Consider the following 17,300-nt stretch of genomic DNA (forward strand, 5'->3'; position numbering starts at 1 on the left):
ATCCGCTACACGACCAAGTGGATGGGGTGAGTTAAATTTGTTTATTATTTTTAACCCCTCAATGGACCTTTTACTAAGCATTCTGTATTAAATATGCTATTATTTTCCCTTATAACCATGTTATAAGGGAAAATAATAAAATCTACACAACACCAATCAGCGAACTTGTGTTAAGAAGTTTGGGTCTGGGTACCAAACATGCCGATTTTTCTCACGCGTGTGCAAAAGGCATTAAAACGCTTGCCACTCGCGTGGAAAAATCGTACATTTTCCTGCAACGCGCCCGCAACCTTTTACTGCAATGCACCCCCAACGCCCGTGTGAAACCAGCCTAAAACACAAGAAAACCTGGGCAGCATGGTGGTCTTGCTGCGCTGAGGTCCTAAGTTCGAATTTGACCAAGAACAACATTTGCATGTAGTTTGCATGTTCTCCTCATGTTTGTGTGGGTTTCCTCCCACAATCCACATACTGATAGGGACCTAGATTGTGAGCTCCATGTGTGATGCTAATGTCTATAAAGCACCGTGGAATATGTCAGAATTAAAGTATTTGTATTTGGACAGAGCCAGACCTATTAGGCTACTTTCACATTAGAGTTTTCAATTCCGCTATTGAGATATATCATAGGATCTCAATAGCAGAAGAAAACGCTGTAGTTTTGTCCCCATTCATTGTCAAAGGGGACAAAACTGAACTGAAAGAAACGGAATGCACCAGAATGCATTCCATTCTATTTGGCTGCGTCTCCATAGCGGATAGAATAATGCTGCAAGCAGCGTTTTTCTGGCCGCGATGTGGTGCGGAGCAAGACGGATCTGTCCTGACACACAATGTGAGTCAATGGGGACGGATCCGTTTTCTCTGACACAATAGAAAACGGATCCGTCATGGCTATAGAAGACATAATACAAATGGATCCGTTCATGACGGATGCATGCGGTTGTATTATTGTAACGGAAGCGTTTTTGCAGATCCATGACGGATCCGCAAAAAACGCTAATGTGAAAGTAGCCATACTATTAGCCAGACTGTATAGAATGTACAGGGAGGGAAGAGAGAGTACGTACAGACTGAGGTGCGGCCAATGTTCTGGATGCTGTGATTGATCTTACCTTAACTGGGCAACATGCTGGAGAAAACAATCTTTTCTCCGCTCGTAACAGTTCCACAAGCCCACAAACAGTTTGCTGAGAATTATGTGGTCCCATCATACGACGATATTCCTAGAAAAAATTAATATTTAGTAAAAATAATGTTTTATTAGAATTCCCATAGAAATTTCAATTTCTGTTTAATGTCTCAGTGTCAGTAACTTACAGCTGAGGGACTGCAGCTTCTTTCACAATATGTAAACAGTTCATAAAGAAGGACTCCAAAACTCCAGACATCTGACTCCCGAGAGTAAATATTGTCTGAAAGTGATTCCGGGGCATGCCTGAGAGAATGAGATGGTTAATAGTAGGTTAATGGACCACATACCCAGTAATATTTCCTTTTAAAAGCCAGTTTTAAATACCTTGATGATCATCAATCTACTTAACCAGTTGTTTCATGCAATAGAGAGATTATATCCTTCTTTGTCATATTAGAAAACATAGGCCCAAAAAGTGTCTGAGCCACAAATCTGTCTAAAAAAAAAGTAGAGCAAAATGACACAAATTTTCCATACTCTTTTCCAACATGCTTGACAAGGGGGCAGGGCTTAGTGAAAAGTGGTCAGAGCTTTTCAGGAAAGGGTCCAAGACGCACTATTTTGCCAGATCGCTCCAGTATCGCTACATTGATGACACCACGTTCATTATTCAAGTGACTGCCAATCACTGGCCTCAGTGGCCACATGCCATTCACACACACACATAACTGCTGAGGCCAGTGATTGGCTACAGAAGTCACGTGAACTATAAACAGCATGAGACTGAGGCAGCCCAGCAAGGGCTGGATTAGTGGGGTGCAGAGCAGCAATGCTGGAGTGATGGGACATTTAATATTGAGTAGCCTTTTTTCTTTATTATATACTGCGCCCCAGCTGTATGCTCATGTTTTGAAAAACTCCAAAAACTCCTTTAATATCCAGGAGAACCATGATGATTCTCTAGTAATTGCCCTGGGTTTTGTAATATACCCAGATATTTCACGTTTCTTCACATTTCTCTCCTGATAATCTCCTGATGTTTGCTGTAGGTCTGGACTTCTTCATAAATTCATAAAAATCAATGGACTCTTTGCAAAGCTGTATAAGTACTTTTAACCACTTAATGCAAAATGCCATAACTGTAAGTCATTTGAAAGTAAAGGATAAGTGAGCTCATAAGCTGAGCCTGTTCTATATGCGGCGGGTGCTGGCTGTGTAATATAGCTGACACCCACTGCAAAGAAAACTGTGATCCTGGTCAATAAACCCCTCTAAAAGGTTAGACAGTGGGAAGGTTCCAATCTGGTACGTTGGCAGCCGAGGCTTAACAGCATGGCTTAACAGAATTCCTGCTCAAATCCCATAGATTGCAATAGTATTCTATTGCAGTCTATGGTTGAAGCGATCAAAAGACTGCATATTCAAGACCCAAAGGGGACTAAAATTACAGTAAAAAATGTTTAAAAAACATTTAAAAAATGTTAAAAATTGATGTGACCCCACAATTTTACACATAAAAATGAACAATAAAAAATAAGCGGAATTAGTATTGCTGCATCCAAAGATTTTCGAACTATTAAAATGTAAAAATAAAGCAGCACCAATCAATGGTCCTTATGCATAAATTCAAATTCTATCCACCTAAAGGGCATGTGTCATGCTGGATTTACGGCGTAAAAGAAAAGGGGGACATCTGGTGGATATATTGTAACCGTCCCCAGCAATGTAAATACACAAGATATGTACCCAAGTAGATAAAAAAAAACAAGCCCAAAAGAAAGGGCTAAAATGGATATGTATGTGACCACAGTTGTAATATAGCACTCCCCATAGTGGGTGAAACGCAGACATACAAGATACAGACCTTACCAATATTAAAAGACTGAAATAAAATTGGAATGCCTGCCACCAGGGGTCCCACCCGTCCTGACGCATTTTGTTAAGAAGCTTTGTCTAGGGGTTGGTTACTGCAGTGGGAAGCTCACATTTAACAGCACTAACCAATAGGCAAACTCATACAGTATATAATTACTTACAGCATAGTGGAGGGCAGAACTCCACAAAATTGCCACATTACATGCAGTTACAGAAATAATGAATAAAAAGTGATAAAGTGATCAAAAAGTCATACAGCATTTAGCACAAAATGATACCAATAAAAACTACAGCTCGTCCCACAAAAGCCAAGCCTACTAACAGCTCTGTAGATAGAAAAATGATTGGTGTCAGAATATGTTAAGAACATTTTCTAAAGGTTTCTATTTTTTTAAAAGTAGTAAAGCATAAAAACTATGCAAGGCAGGTACAGTATGTAAATACAGGCTCGAAGGCCAGCAGATGGTGCTGGAGTCAATAACCAGGCACTGGTGGAAAAGGAATAAGTGCAGGATAGCAGTAGTAGAACAGCCAAACAAATCACAGTGCAAAGCTTTCCCAATAGCAATGTGTGGATAGCGGCAATGGTGAGGGTTGTAGTATTCCTTCTCTCTGCCTTTCTAAAGTCTCTTTCTCTCTGCAGAATCCAAGGCTGGTAATTAAAGGGGTTATCAGAGAAATGATAATGATGACCTATCCTCAGGGCTGGGGTCCAAGTCCAGGCACCTCTGCCGATCAGCTGTTTCAGGGAACCCCTGTGCCTACCGGCGCTCTGGTGAGCGATGCAGGCTCCTGGCAGCTTTACAAGGACAGTGTACATCATATAGTGTCAGTGCTTGGGATTGCAGCTCAGCCCCATTGATTTGAATGGGGCAGAGCTGCAACTAGGTCATGTGACTGATGTACAGTGATGTCACTGGCCTAGAAAGAGGCTGCAGTGCTCAAGGCCTCTACTAACAGCTGATCGTCAGGGGTCCCGGGGGTCGCACCCCTGCAGATATGATACTGATGACCTATCCTGAGAATAAGTCATAAGTGTCTTTTTCTGGATAACCCTTTTAAGGTTCTTATAAATGCTTCTGTAATTCTCAAGCTGAGGGATACAGATGTAAAACATGCCTGGCCAAACCATCTCAAGGTGTGGAAGGGTGCATTGGCAATATTCCCTCTCACAGCCAGAAAGTCTCTATCAGCTTTAGGGCTAGTTCACACGACTGTTGTCCCTCCGTTGCCGTATTGCGGCCCGCATACGGCGGGTCCGCAGTACACGGGGCACCGGCCGTGTGCATTCCGCATCACGGATGGGGACCCATTCACTTTGGGGTCCACAGCACAGGCACGGAGGGGCAACGGTCGTGCAAACGAGCCCTTAAGGCCTCTGTCACACGGGCGAGATTTCCGCGTGGGTGCAATGCGTGACGTGAACACATTGCACCCGCACTGAATCTGGACCCATTCATTTCTATGGGGCTGTGCACACGAGCGGTGATTTTCACGCATCACTTGTGCGTTGCGTGAAAATCGCAGCATGTTCTATATTCTGAGTTTTTCACGCAATGCAGGCCCCATAGGAGTGAATGGGGCTGCGTGAAAATCGCAAGCATCCGCAAGAAAGTGCGGATGCGGTGCGATTTTCACACACAGTTGCTAGGAGACGATCGGGATGGGGACCCGATCATTATTATTTTCCCTTATAACATGGTTATAAGGGAAAATAATAGCATTCTTAATACAGAATGCTTAGTAAAATAGGGCTGGAGGGGTTAAATATTTTTTTTTAAATAATATAACTCACCTTAATCCACTTGATCGCACAGCCCGGCTTCTCTTCTGTCTTCTTCTTTGCTGTGCACAGTAAAAAGGACCTTTGATGACGTCACTGCACTCATTACATGGTCCGTCGCCATGTTAAAAGATCATGTGATGGACCATGTGATGAGCGCAGTGACATCATCAAAGGTCCTATTCTTCAAAGAAGAAGACAGCAGGGAAGCCGGACTGCGCGAGCAAGTGGATTAAGGTGAGTTAAAAAAAAAATTAACCCCTCCAGCCCTATTGTACTAAGCATTCTGTATTAAGAATGATATTATTTCCCCTTATAACCAAGTTTATAAGGGAAAAAAATAAAATCTACACAACAACTAACCCAAACCCGCACTTCTGTGAAGAAGTCCGGGTTCGGGTCTGGGTACCAAACATGCCGATTTTTCTCACGCATGTGCAAAACGCATTACAATGTTTTGCACCCGCGCGGAAAAAACGCAAACATGGAACGCAATCGCAGTGAAAACTGACTTGTTTTAGTGTCAAAATCACACCATTTTTCCTGAACGCATCCGGCCCCAATCCGCAACGCCCGTGTGAAAGAGGCCTAAACGAACACAGTGACTTGCTATCTGACTTTAGTGCACAGTCTTGCAGATTTTAGACCTTCTAATCTTACTTCTCTTTCTGGAACACTTTGGATACAGTTGCTTCTTTAGCTGCAAATGCCTCAGAGATGAATCTTTTCTGGGCTTCGGCCTAATATTGAGGATCAAGCACATATAGAACTTCGTTCTGGGATTTCTCACTTCCTTCTGGGATTAGTGTCCCCACCTATCTCTTGGTTGAACTTGATGGACTTTGTCTTTTTTCAACTGTATTAACTATGTAACCTCTGAGTAGCTCTGCTTCTGCCTAGGGGCATACCCAGGTCCATCTCCTAGCATTCTAAAGTGCTGAGTCAAGGTATAAATCCTAATCTATCCATACAGTACCACTGAGTAAGCATATACATGTATAGTAAATCAAGAAATTTCAGATAATCAGATAACAATTCAAAAATTAATGGGCTATTTATCAAACTGGTGTAAAGTAGAACTGGCTTAGTTGCCCAGAGTAACCAATCAGATTCCACCTTTCATTTTTCACAGCTCCTTTGGAAAGTGACAGGTGGAATCTGATTGGTTGCTATGGGCAACTAAGCCAGTTCTACTTTACACCAGTTTGATAAATGACCCCATAAATCTTTTGCAGTGACTCTGTTTTGGGGTACTGCATTTCTATTGAGAAAGCACATGAGTCCTTCTTCCTGACAGCTTTTCCTGAATAAAAACTTGTGACACTACGGAATCAAATAATAGAAAGCTATATTTCCCCATCTCCCATATACTATAGTGCTTAGAGCATAGTAGAACTGACAGATGCAGTTTATGCCAAGTATTAAAGTTATCCCCTATCCACAGGATCAGTGGGGGGGTCTGATGGCTGAGACTCCCATGGTCCTATGTTCCTGTCGCGACAAACATATGCCCTGCTGCTCCGTTCATTCTCTATAGCACTGCTGGAAATAGCTAAGTGCTGTACTTGATTATCGCCGGCAGTCCCGTAGAAAATGGATGGAGTGGCAAGGCGCATGGGACCCCCGTTCTTGGGATTTGTAGGGGCCCCAGCAGTCTGACCCCCATTATCAGTTAGTTATCTCCTATCATATGGATAGGGGATAAAGTTAAAACTTTTTGCACAAACCATTAGGCCCCTTGCAGAAGAGCGTGTCCGGATTAGATCCGGATCCGTTGCGGATGCGTTCAGTGAAAACTGCACAATTTTGCAAGCAAGTCCATTCAGTTTTGTTTGTGATCGCGTTCAGTTGTTCAGTTTTTATCGCGCCGGTGCAATGCGATTTAATGCGTTTTGCACTCACGTGATAAAAAACGGAATGTTTACAAACAACATCTCTTAGCAACCATCCGTGAAAAACTTGCTCGCAGATGTGATGCGATTTTCACGCAGCTCAATTCAGTTCTATGGGGCCAGCTTTGCGTGAAAAATGCAGAATATAGAACATGCTGCGATTTTCACGCAACGCACAAGTGATGCGTGAAAACCAATGCACATGTACACAGCCCCATTGAAATGAATGGGTCTGGATTCCGTGCGGGCGCAATGCATTTACATCATGCATTGTACCCGCGCGGAATACTCGCTCATGTGAAAGGGCCTTAAAGGCCTATTTTGTCTTTCAAGATGCAGCAGTTTTTCTTTATTTATCCCTGTATGCCTATATAACTATTTTATTTTTCTGCCAATGGAGCCATATGCAGCCATTTTTTATTTTTTTTTGTGGGGAAGCAATTCCATCATTACCTGGTTTTATATTTTACGCTATTTACTGTACAGTATTAATACCATTTTAAGTTAACATTTTTGTCAATACCAGATATGTAATTTTATATTATATAACTTTTGCACAACACAAGCAATTTTCATAGAAAACCCCAAGAGTCATGACTTATTGATATTCCAAGAGTCATAACTTATTAATTTTTCATCAACAGAGGTTTTTTTTTTTTGCAGGGCACATATTTTTCAATATTTCCATTTTGGGTTATATATAATTCATGAAGTAACTTTCATTCATTTTTTTTAGGGTTTTGTAGGAACAAAACAAGTTTTTATGCCATCTACCGTGCAGAATGAATAACATTTTACATGTATTACAGTGGCCGATACAAAGGTGGTAATTCAAAATATTAATATTTTTATTTTATTTGTCATTATTTTTGCACTATATGTACTTTTAAATGGGAGTAAATGGATTTTAGTTTTTTACTTTAACTTTTTTTTATTTTTATAAACTTTAATACATTGCAGGACATCTGCATTATAATTAGAAATGAGCGAATCGAATCCCACGAAGTGAAAGTCAATCCGAATTTCAGGATAAATTCGATTCACCTAGAAGACGAATTTCACTTGGAACCGAACCAGAATTCAGGATATGGTCTTTTACAGTAGAAATAAATTTATTGCGTGAAGTCTTGCGAGACTTTGCAAAGCAATAACTTCGGCTCATTGGAGCCAATACATTCTAGTACTGTATGGAGCTCCGGCTCCGTACAGTATTAGAACAAAGTTTTATGTGAATCGACTTTGGATGTTTCATCCGAAGTCGATTCGCTCATCCCTAGTTATATTGTACTGGACTTTGTTAAACAATGCAGTGTACTTTTAGTGAATAGCCTGTGTGATTTGTTTTTATCTTGATAAGTAGCATATAAAAAGAAAATGTCTAGTAAAAGACAGTGACAATAGATGGCGTAATATAAAATTAAACACCAGTGCCACAACATCCACCAGTGAGAATGCAGGTGGCTCTAGTGCAAGTAACAACAGCAGCACTGTCAGAACCTGCCATCTGCCCAGTAGTTATAGATAATATGTAGTCATGTGGGAGGGGTTTGAGTCTGACAAAATTGGCAAAGATGATAATGATGATTGTGTGTAGAAAAGCACCTTTGACCTCGATCAGGGTTACAAGGAGGCTGCGATGACATTAGAGAAAAAGGGTCATGATAATGACAAAAAGCAGAGCTAATGTATGCCCAGAACTTAAAAAAACCTGTTAGGGACAGACCTACTTCTACTGTGGTCATCCTGGAAGCAGGTAATGGAACTGCTGCTGCCGTAGGCTCAAAAGCTGTCACACTTGGGGCAAGCTCGGGCAATGGTGGTGGTGGCAGAAATTTGGCAAGTGCTGCTGGTGGTGTGTAGGAATTTGTCTCTGCATTGCTAGATGACAAAACTATCACAGTGTGCAAGCTCTGCAAACAGAAAATAAGAGACAAATGTAGGGAAAATAATTTTTTCAGCACATGAAGTGGCATCGAACATAGGAAAATCAAACTGCAATGAGAAAAAGAGTGTCCTCCTTCTCCCCGTCATTATTCTATGAGCCAGGCCACATCAACAAGAAGTGCATAGCTGTTGCTTGTCACCATCATCATCAACTGATCAGCTACTGCTTCTCCTGCTCCAACTCCTCCTTCTCTGCATTTTCAGCAATCATTACAAAATAGGTGGGGGAGGAAACAATACGCTACTATTACCCCTACACAGCTGCACATCTCCTGCCTTATGCATCATGTTCAATACTGTGCTGCTGTTGCTACTACTACCCCTACACAGCAGCACATTGCCTGCCTTGTCTATCATGTTCAATAATGTGCTGCTGTTCCGACTACTACTCCCCCTACACATTCACAAATCTCCTGCCTTGTCCATTATGCCCATACTATACTGCTGCTGCTGGGAAGCCTATCATGCCCAGTATTAGAAATCCAAAAAGAGAGATCTTTTCATGGCTTTAGTAAAAAACATTGCTTTTTAATTTCCAGGGCGATACAGTCAGGTCCATAAATATTGGGACATCGACACAATTCTAACATTTTTGGCTCTATACACCACCGCAATGGTTTTGAAATGAAACAAACACAATGTGCTTTAACTGCAGACTGTCAGCTTTAATTTGAGGGTATTTACATCCAAAACAGGTGAACAGTGTAGGAATGACAACAGTTTGCATATGTGCCTCCCACTTGTTAAGGCACCAAAAGTAATGGGACGTAATACTAATCAAAAATCAAACTTTCACTTTTTAATACTTGGTTGCAAATCCTTTGCAGTCAATTACAGCCTGACGTCTGGAATGCATAGACATCACTGGGTTTCATCCCTGGTGATGCTCTGCCAGGCCTCTACTGCAACTGTCTTCAGTTCCTGCTTGTTCTTGGGGCATTTTCCCTTCAGTTTTGTCTTCAGCAAGTGAAATGCATGCTCAATCAGATTCAGGTCAGGTGATTGACTTGGCCATTGCATAACATTCCACTACTTTCCCTTAAAAAACTCTTTCGTTTCTTTTGCAGTATCCTTTGGGTCATTGTCCATCTGCACTGTGAAGCGCCGTCCAATGAGTTCTGAAGCATTTGACTGAATATGAGCAGATAATATTGCCCGAAACACTTCAGAATTCAGCCTGCTGCTTTTATCAGCAGTCACATCATCAATAAATACAAGAGAACCAGTTCCATCGGCAGCCATACATGCCCACGCCATGACACTACCACCACCATGCTTCACTGATGAGGTGGTATGCTTAGGATCATAAGCAGTTCCTTTCCTTCTCCATACTCTTCTCATCACTCTGGTACAAGTTGATCTTGGTCTCATCTGTCAATAGGATGTTGTTCCACAACTGTGAAGGCTTTTTTAGATGTCGTTTGGCAAACTCTAATCTGGCCTTCCTGTTTTTGAGGCTCACCAATGGTTTCCATCTTGTGGTGAACCCTCTGTATTCACTCTGGTGAAGTCTTCTCTTGATTTTTGACTTTGACACACATACACCTACCTCCTGGAGATTGTTCTTGATCTGGCTAACTGTTGTGAAGGGTGTTTTCTTCACCAGGGAAAGAATTCTTCGGTCATCCACCACAGTTGTTTTCCGTGGTCTTCCGGGTCTTTTGGTGTTGCTGAGCTCACCGATGCGTTCCTTCTTTTTAAGAATGTTCCAAACAGTTGTTTTGGCCACGCCTAATGTTTTTGCTATCTCTCTGATGGGTTTGTTTTGTTTTTTCAGCCTAATGATGGCTTGCTTCACTGATAGTGACAGCTCTTTAGATCTCATCTTGAGAGTTGACAGCGACAAATTCCAAATGCAAATAGCACACTTGAAATGAACTCTGGACCTTTTATCTGCTCATTGTAATTGGGATAATGAGGGAATAACACACACCTGGCCATGGGACAGCTGAGAAGCCAATTGTCCCATTACTTTTGGTCCCTTAACAAGTGGGAGGCACATATGCAAACTGTTGTAATTCCTACACCGTTCACCTGATTTGGATGTAAATACCCTCAAATTAAAGCTGACAGTCTGCAGTTAAAGCACATCTTGTTTGTTTCATATCAAATCCATTGTGGTGGTGTATAGAGCCAAAAATGTCACAATTGTGTCGATGTCCCAATATTTATGGACCTGACTGTATATATTGTACTGTCCCAGCTACTGGCTTCTCAACTGGAATCCATTTTAATTATATTCAGTGTTATAGCTTTTATCCACTATACCAAGGCTTCTTTCACAGGGGCGTGCAAGTGCGCACACAATTTCAGTCAGTTTTGACTGCGATTGCGTTGTCCAATTTTTATCGCGCGGGTGCAATGCGTTTTGCACGCGCATAATAAAAAACTGAATGTGGTACCCAGACCCGAACCCGGACTTCTTCACTGAAGTTCGGGTTTGGGTTAGGTGTTCTGTAGATTTTATTATTTTCCCTTATACCATGGTTATAAGAGAAAATAATAGCATTCTTAATACAGAATGCTTACTAAATTGTGGCTTGAGGGTGACGTCAGCGCAGGTCCTGCTGAATGAAGATAGAAGATACATTTTTTATTTATTTTTTAACCCCTCAAGCCACATTTTAGTAAGCATTATGTATTAAGAATGCTATTATTTTCCCTTATAACCATTACAGGTGAAAATAATACAGTGAATTTACTTTAATGGGGTCCGGGGTTGCTCATCCCTATAATCTCCTAGCAAACATGCGTGAAAAATATCTCACCGCATCCGCACTTGCTTGCGATTTTCACGCAGCCCCATTCATTTCTATGGGGCCTGCGTTGCTTTAAAAACACAGAATATAGAACATGCTGCGATTTTCACGCAGCGCATAAGTGATGCGTGAAAACTACAGCTCATCTGAACAGCCCCATTGAAGTGAATGGGTCCGTTCACCTCACGCATTGCACCGGCGGGGAAAACTCGCCCGTGTGAAAGGGGCCCAAGTGTGCTTTTCTGCCATCTTGTGGCCATTGTTATATTTGGGTTATGAAGTTATCTATCGCTGTAATTTCCATATGCCTTTCTTCCTGTAACTTCTCCTCTTCTGTGAGCTCATATCCTCTGTCCTGATGTCCTTTCCTTTTTCTCAGATATGCATCACAGAGCTGGTGAAAGGATTTTCCTTTCACCTATATCACATATTTTCTCAAGGTATATTACCTAAAGGCATATCTATTGCATCTCCCTCACTGGAGATCTAAATGCAACTGGTGCCACTAAGGCCCCTTTCACACGGGTGAGTATTCCACGTTGGTGCAATGCGTGACATGAACGCTTTGCACCCACACTGAATCCTGATCCATTTATGCATGTTCTATATTCTGCATTTTTCACGCAACGCAGGCCCCATAGAAATGAATGGGGCTATTTGAAAATCGCATCGCATCTGCAATCAAGTGCGGATGCGGTGCAAATTTCACTCATGGTTGCTAAGGAGACGAGAGATGAGTGACCCGGGACCCCATTTACTTTATTATTTTCCATTATAACATGGTTATAAAGGAAAATAGCATTCTTTAATGCAGAATGCAAAGTCCAATGTCAATTGAGGGTTAAAAAATACAGGTCCTGCTGAATGAAGATAGAAGGTCCTGGATGGGGTAAACGCAATCGCATTGCATGCCTATTCGCACGATTTTCCCCTAATGCACCTGCATCACATCCGGCCCTCACCCGCGACGCAAGTGTGAAGGGGGCCTAAGAGAATGAGTAGTAACTACATTCTATTGTTTGTAGAAGTGATTGCCACTCACACTCAGAGACTTTTCATATTATTAAATTCCCTTCACCATAGAGTAAAAAATTGTCTGACTGAAAAATGCCATGCAAGAACACAACAACAAAAAAAAAAAAGAAAAACACAAAAACCTTTTCTATAGTTTTTTTTTGTGGCAAAAAACAGCAGCGCAAGTCATATGTGGAGAAGCCCTTAAAATCCTTTGACTAGAAAAATTAGAGTAAATTATAAATAAAATAACTTGAATGATTTAGGCTACTTTCACACTACCGTTCAGAGCGGATCCGTCTGGGGTCTGCCCAGACGGACCTGCTCATATAATGCAGACTTGGGATCCGTTCAGAACGGATCCGTCTGCATTATATTGTAGAAAAAATTCTAAGTGTGAAAGTAGCTTCAGACGGATCCGTCCAGACTTTACATTGAAATTCAATGGGGGACGGATCAGTTTGAAAATTGAGCCATATAGTGTCAAATTCAAACAGGTCCGTCCCCGTTGACTTACATTGTAAGTCTGGACGGATCCGTTTGCCTCCGCACGGCCAGGCGGACACCCGAACGCTGCAAGCAGCGTTCAGGTGTCCGCTTGCTGAGCGGAGGCTGAACGCTGCCAGACTGATGCATTCTGAGCGGATCCGCATCCACTCAGAATGCATTAGGGCTGGACGGATGTGTTCGGGGCCGCTTGTGAGCCCCTTCAAACGGAGCTCACAAGCGGAGCCCCGAACGCTAGTGTGAAAGTAGCCTTACCCAGTCATCTGTGTCTCTGCTGAAGGAACTTGGTAGCTAAACAAGTCATGTTATTAATGCAAATTAGCTCCATTTCCAAAAAGAAAAGAAATCTGAGCCTCTAACTCCAGATTTAAGATAGATATCCTTGACCTTTTAAACAGGTCTTGAGACATAATTTAAGCTAGGTCTACACAACGACATTTGTCGAATGGATTTTTTGCGACTGTCGCAGTCGCAGCATGTCGCATGTTGCAGTGCGACACCATAGACTGCCATTATAAAAATTGTCGCGCGACATTGGTGAGACAAATGTCGTTGTGTAGACCTAGCCTTAGGCCTCCTGCACACGAACGTGTGCGCCCCTTGATCCTGCTGCTGCCCGCAAATTGGCCTGCATTCACTTTAATGGGTCCGCGATCTGGCCGTTCTGCAAAAAGATAGGACATGTTGTATCTTTTTGCGGAACGGAAGTACGGGACGAAACCCCACGGAATCGCTCCATAGTGCTTCCGTAGGGTTCCATTCCGTGCTTCCGTTCCACACCATTCCGCATCTCCGGATTTGTGGACCCATTGAAGTGAATGCGTCCGCATCCGTGATGCGGAATGCATACGGAACGGTGCCCGTGTATTGCGGATCCGCAAATGCGGTCTGCAATACAGCAACGGGAAGCACACGTTCGTGTGCAGGAGGCCTTAGGATTATAGCTAAGCCAACACCTCATTGGCGCAAGCACAGAGGATCTACTGCTGCTTCCTTTGTGGATACTCGGACCAGCAGCACAGGTGAGATATCTGTCCCTGTCCTTTAGGGCTCGTTCACAGGACCGTGCCATTTTTTGTGGTCCGCAAATCGAGGATCCACAAAACACAGATGGCGCCCGTGTGCCTTCCGCAATTTGCGGAACAGAAAAGGAGGCCTATTATAGAAATGCCTGATCTTGTCCGCAATACGGACAAGAATAGGACAGGATTCATACTTTTTGTGGGGCCACGGAACGGAGCAACAGATGCGGACAGCACACAGAGTGCTGTCCGCATATTTTGTGGACCCATTGAGATGAATGGTTCCGTATACGGACAGTATGCGGAACGCAGAAAACAGCCCATATACGGAACGCTAAATATGTTTGTGTGAACGAGCCCTTAAGGGAAGGGGGGGGGGGGGAGTGTCTTCAGCAATGCAGCAACCTGGAGGGGAAGCAAGGATGAAAGAAGTGGTAATGGTGATGATGGTGCTAGTAGTACCGACAGTTCACAGTAGATTGCTCCATGCTGGCACTCCCTAGGGCCATGCAGTGACTGAAGGGGGCACCCCTTCTTTCCTTGGTGCACGCCCTAGTGTTGTGGCTGCACCAAACCTGCTACTGCAAACGGAGCAAGTGATCCACTACCTCCCTGTTTACACTTAATCAATAAAATCGCAATGGCCCACAGCAATCACGTTTAAGTTCAAGAGGCTATAAACAGGCTAGCTTCCCAATATACGTAGGAGAGGGGAAACCCAACAGATTGGATGTGATAGAAGTTCTGAGGCAGAACTCTTGCAAGCTGAGAGAGGTTCTAGTTAGCTCTTTGTAGACTCACCAGTCCGATGCTGCTCCATTGTGCCTCTCACTACAATGACGTGGAACTGTATTCCTGTTACTGCACTGTTTGTTCCCCCAAAGGGGCTGCGGTAAAACTACAAACTCAGCCTCTAACCAAATTAAAAATGTATTATGATCTAGCCTACAGTACTCAGTTTTTACTCTGCTGTGCTTTGCATCATGTTCAGGTCAGACTTAAAGGGGTTATCCCATGATTAATATAAAAACTGAAAATGAGACATAATATATGATATGGCAATTATTGCTCCAATTCATCTGCCACATTTTCTTCAGGCTAGCAGCTCAGCGAGGCTTGTCATTTCTGCTCCAGTTCTCTTATTATTACAGCTCAGGGGGCTTGTCATTTCTGTTGCAGGCTTCTCCCTATGACTGTCACAGCTCGGGTTGGGGGGAGGGAGGGTAATGGGGGGGTGGCAGTTGAAGGATGGAACTGAGCACATTACTATACAGACTGAACACCAGGGGGCACCATTCTAATAATATAATTGGAATATCTCACAACTGGAGCATTTTTTTTAAACAGAAAGTAAATGAAAAAAAGGTAATTCATTGTGCATGCTAAATTACATATAATATATTAAACTAACATTTAATGTGCAGACAACCTCTTTAAGTTATGCTTACTTTTGTGTTTGTGCATTACCTCTGCTGTTTTCCTGTCTGGTGGTTCTGCTCCAGGTCCACACTATACTTGGTGGCCTTACACCACTATGCATAGTTATTAATATCCAGTGGATAGGTGATAAATGCTTCTGGCTGAAATACCCTTTTATTTTACTTTTAACTTACCAAAAGATAGGGCTTTGTCCTTGTTCTCTAACTACATAGTATTCTTTATCCTGTGGCAGGATTTTTGTCAAGCCAAAGTCTCCAATTTTAACATGGTTTGGACTCTCTACAAGAATATTCCTACTAGCCAGATCCCGGTGAAGATATCTTTGAGAGCCCAAGTATAACATTCCCTGTAAGATATAAAAAATAAAGAAGTGATCACCACAATATAGGGGCTGACTGGGAACTTAAAATGGCCCTGGAAACAAACCTAAAAGTGGCCCTATGTTGTAGGTGGGCCCAAATCGATTGAAAACGGGGCTACATAAGTAGACAGGGACAACAGAAGTAGGTGGGGCCAGGAATACCACAGTGCAGAACAAAATACCACACTAGCGGAACCAAATACCACAGTGCAGCACAAAATACCACACTAGCGGAACCAAATACCACAGTGCAGCACAAAATACTCCTGCACCACAGTATTCAACTGTATCGCCATCTTGAGGAAGGTGATATAGTTGAATTCAGGAGGGCACTTGTGGTTGCTGGCCAGGCGCATAGGAAAGATTCTGATTACTATATAACTGTCTGGCAGCCATGAGGAGGGCTTATGTGGCCACCCTAGGCATCGGCCCACCAGGAAATTTTTCTGTAAGGTCTATGGCCAGTTCGCCCTTGCCACAGTAAAAATAAATACAAATTAAATTCTAGTAGTCACACACGGGACAATTTACAGATCCCCACATAAATCTGTTTGCAGTTGTAACTTGGAGTGCTCTAATAATATGGAAACCCGTAAGTAGAAAAGATATAGAGGAGCAAGAAAAGAAAGTGTGATAGGCAAAATGCAATAGACAGAAATTCAACAGAGCAAAAAGACAGAGATAAAGTGTAATAGGAGATTACCTATAGAAAAAGTAATGAAAAAAACACCTGAAAAATGCAATCTTTTCAACAGCTGCACAAAAAATCCACTAGCAAAAAAATGCTTGTGTGTCCTGCATTTATAATCCTCACAGACTTTCACTTAACATCCGGAGCTAGCAAAAATCATGCCTAAAACGCAGGTGGAAAAAATGCCACAAAAAGTACATAAAAATCACACTAAAAACCTTTGTGAGAATTAACTCTAAGGGCCTTTACACAAAGGTGTTTTTTGTTCACTAAAAAAAAAACTGCATAGAAACCACTTGTATTTTTTCCATGCTACAACCATTTTTACAGTGTTTTTTTTTTCTAAACAGCTGCGTGGGCCATGTTTTTTTATGGCACCCCCCATAGATACTTAATAAGTACAATGTAAAATAAGGACATGTAACCAAGCAAAACTTACAAAAAAAGAGCACTATGCATTCATATTCTCTCATCTGTCGGTGCCAGGCTGGATCAATGACTCACTTATTTCATTAATAATGTAATAAGTGATGAGTGTCTAATGCAAACATTTTGTTCTATGTTTGCAACAAATTAGTACTTGAACTGTGTCTAATTTTGAGGCAAAACTAAGTCAGGGCGATAATTTTAGTTAAAAACAGATGGGTTAAAGTAAAAAACAATCTTAATATACCGATCCCCTGCCACTGCTGTTTGTCCCCTACTCTGGTCCCTGCCCCTCACCAGCTTGGACTGCCCACTCAATTACTGGTAGGTCACCAATGCAGAACCATAGCAGTGACCAAACAGTTGTGGTGAAGGGGGGGGATCTGTAAGGTGAGTGAGAGTTAGGGGCCTTGCACACGACCGTATGCCCTCCGAGACATACGGTCCGTGA

General features: G+C 42.4%; 1 protein-coding gene across 1 annotated transcript in view; it reads right to left on the reverse strand.

Moving 5' to 3' along the window:
• JAK3 (Janus kinase 3) overlaps positions 1–17,300 on the reverse strand; it is a 262,203-nt gene that overhangs the window by 4,974 nt on the left and 239,929 nt on the right. Inside the window, exons 21-23 of the mRNA XM_040417463.1 lie at positions 15,545–15,717; positions 1,321–1,438; positions 1,116–1,226 (exon numbers count right to left, since the gene is read on the reverse strand). Coding sequence (XP_040273397.1) covers positions 1,116–1,226; positions 1,321–1,438; positions 15,545–15,717 — 402 coding nt within the window. The remainder of the gene's footprint in view (positions 1–1,115; positions 1,227–1,320; positions 1,439–15,544; positions 15,718–17,300) is intronic.

Source organism: Bufo bufo, chromosome 2, assembly GCF_905171765.1.
Source record: "Bufo bufo chromosome 2, aBufBuf1.1, whole genome shotgun sequence".
Lineage (NCBI taxonomy): Eukaryota > Metazoa > Chordata > Amphibia > Anura > Bufonidae > Bufo > Bufo bufo.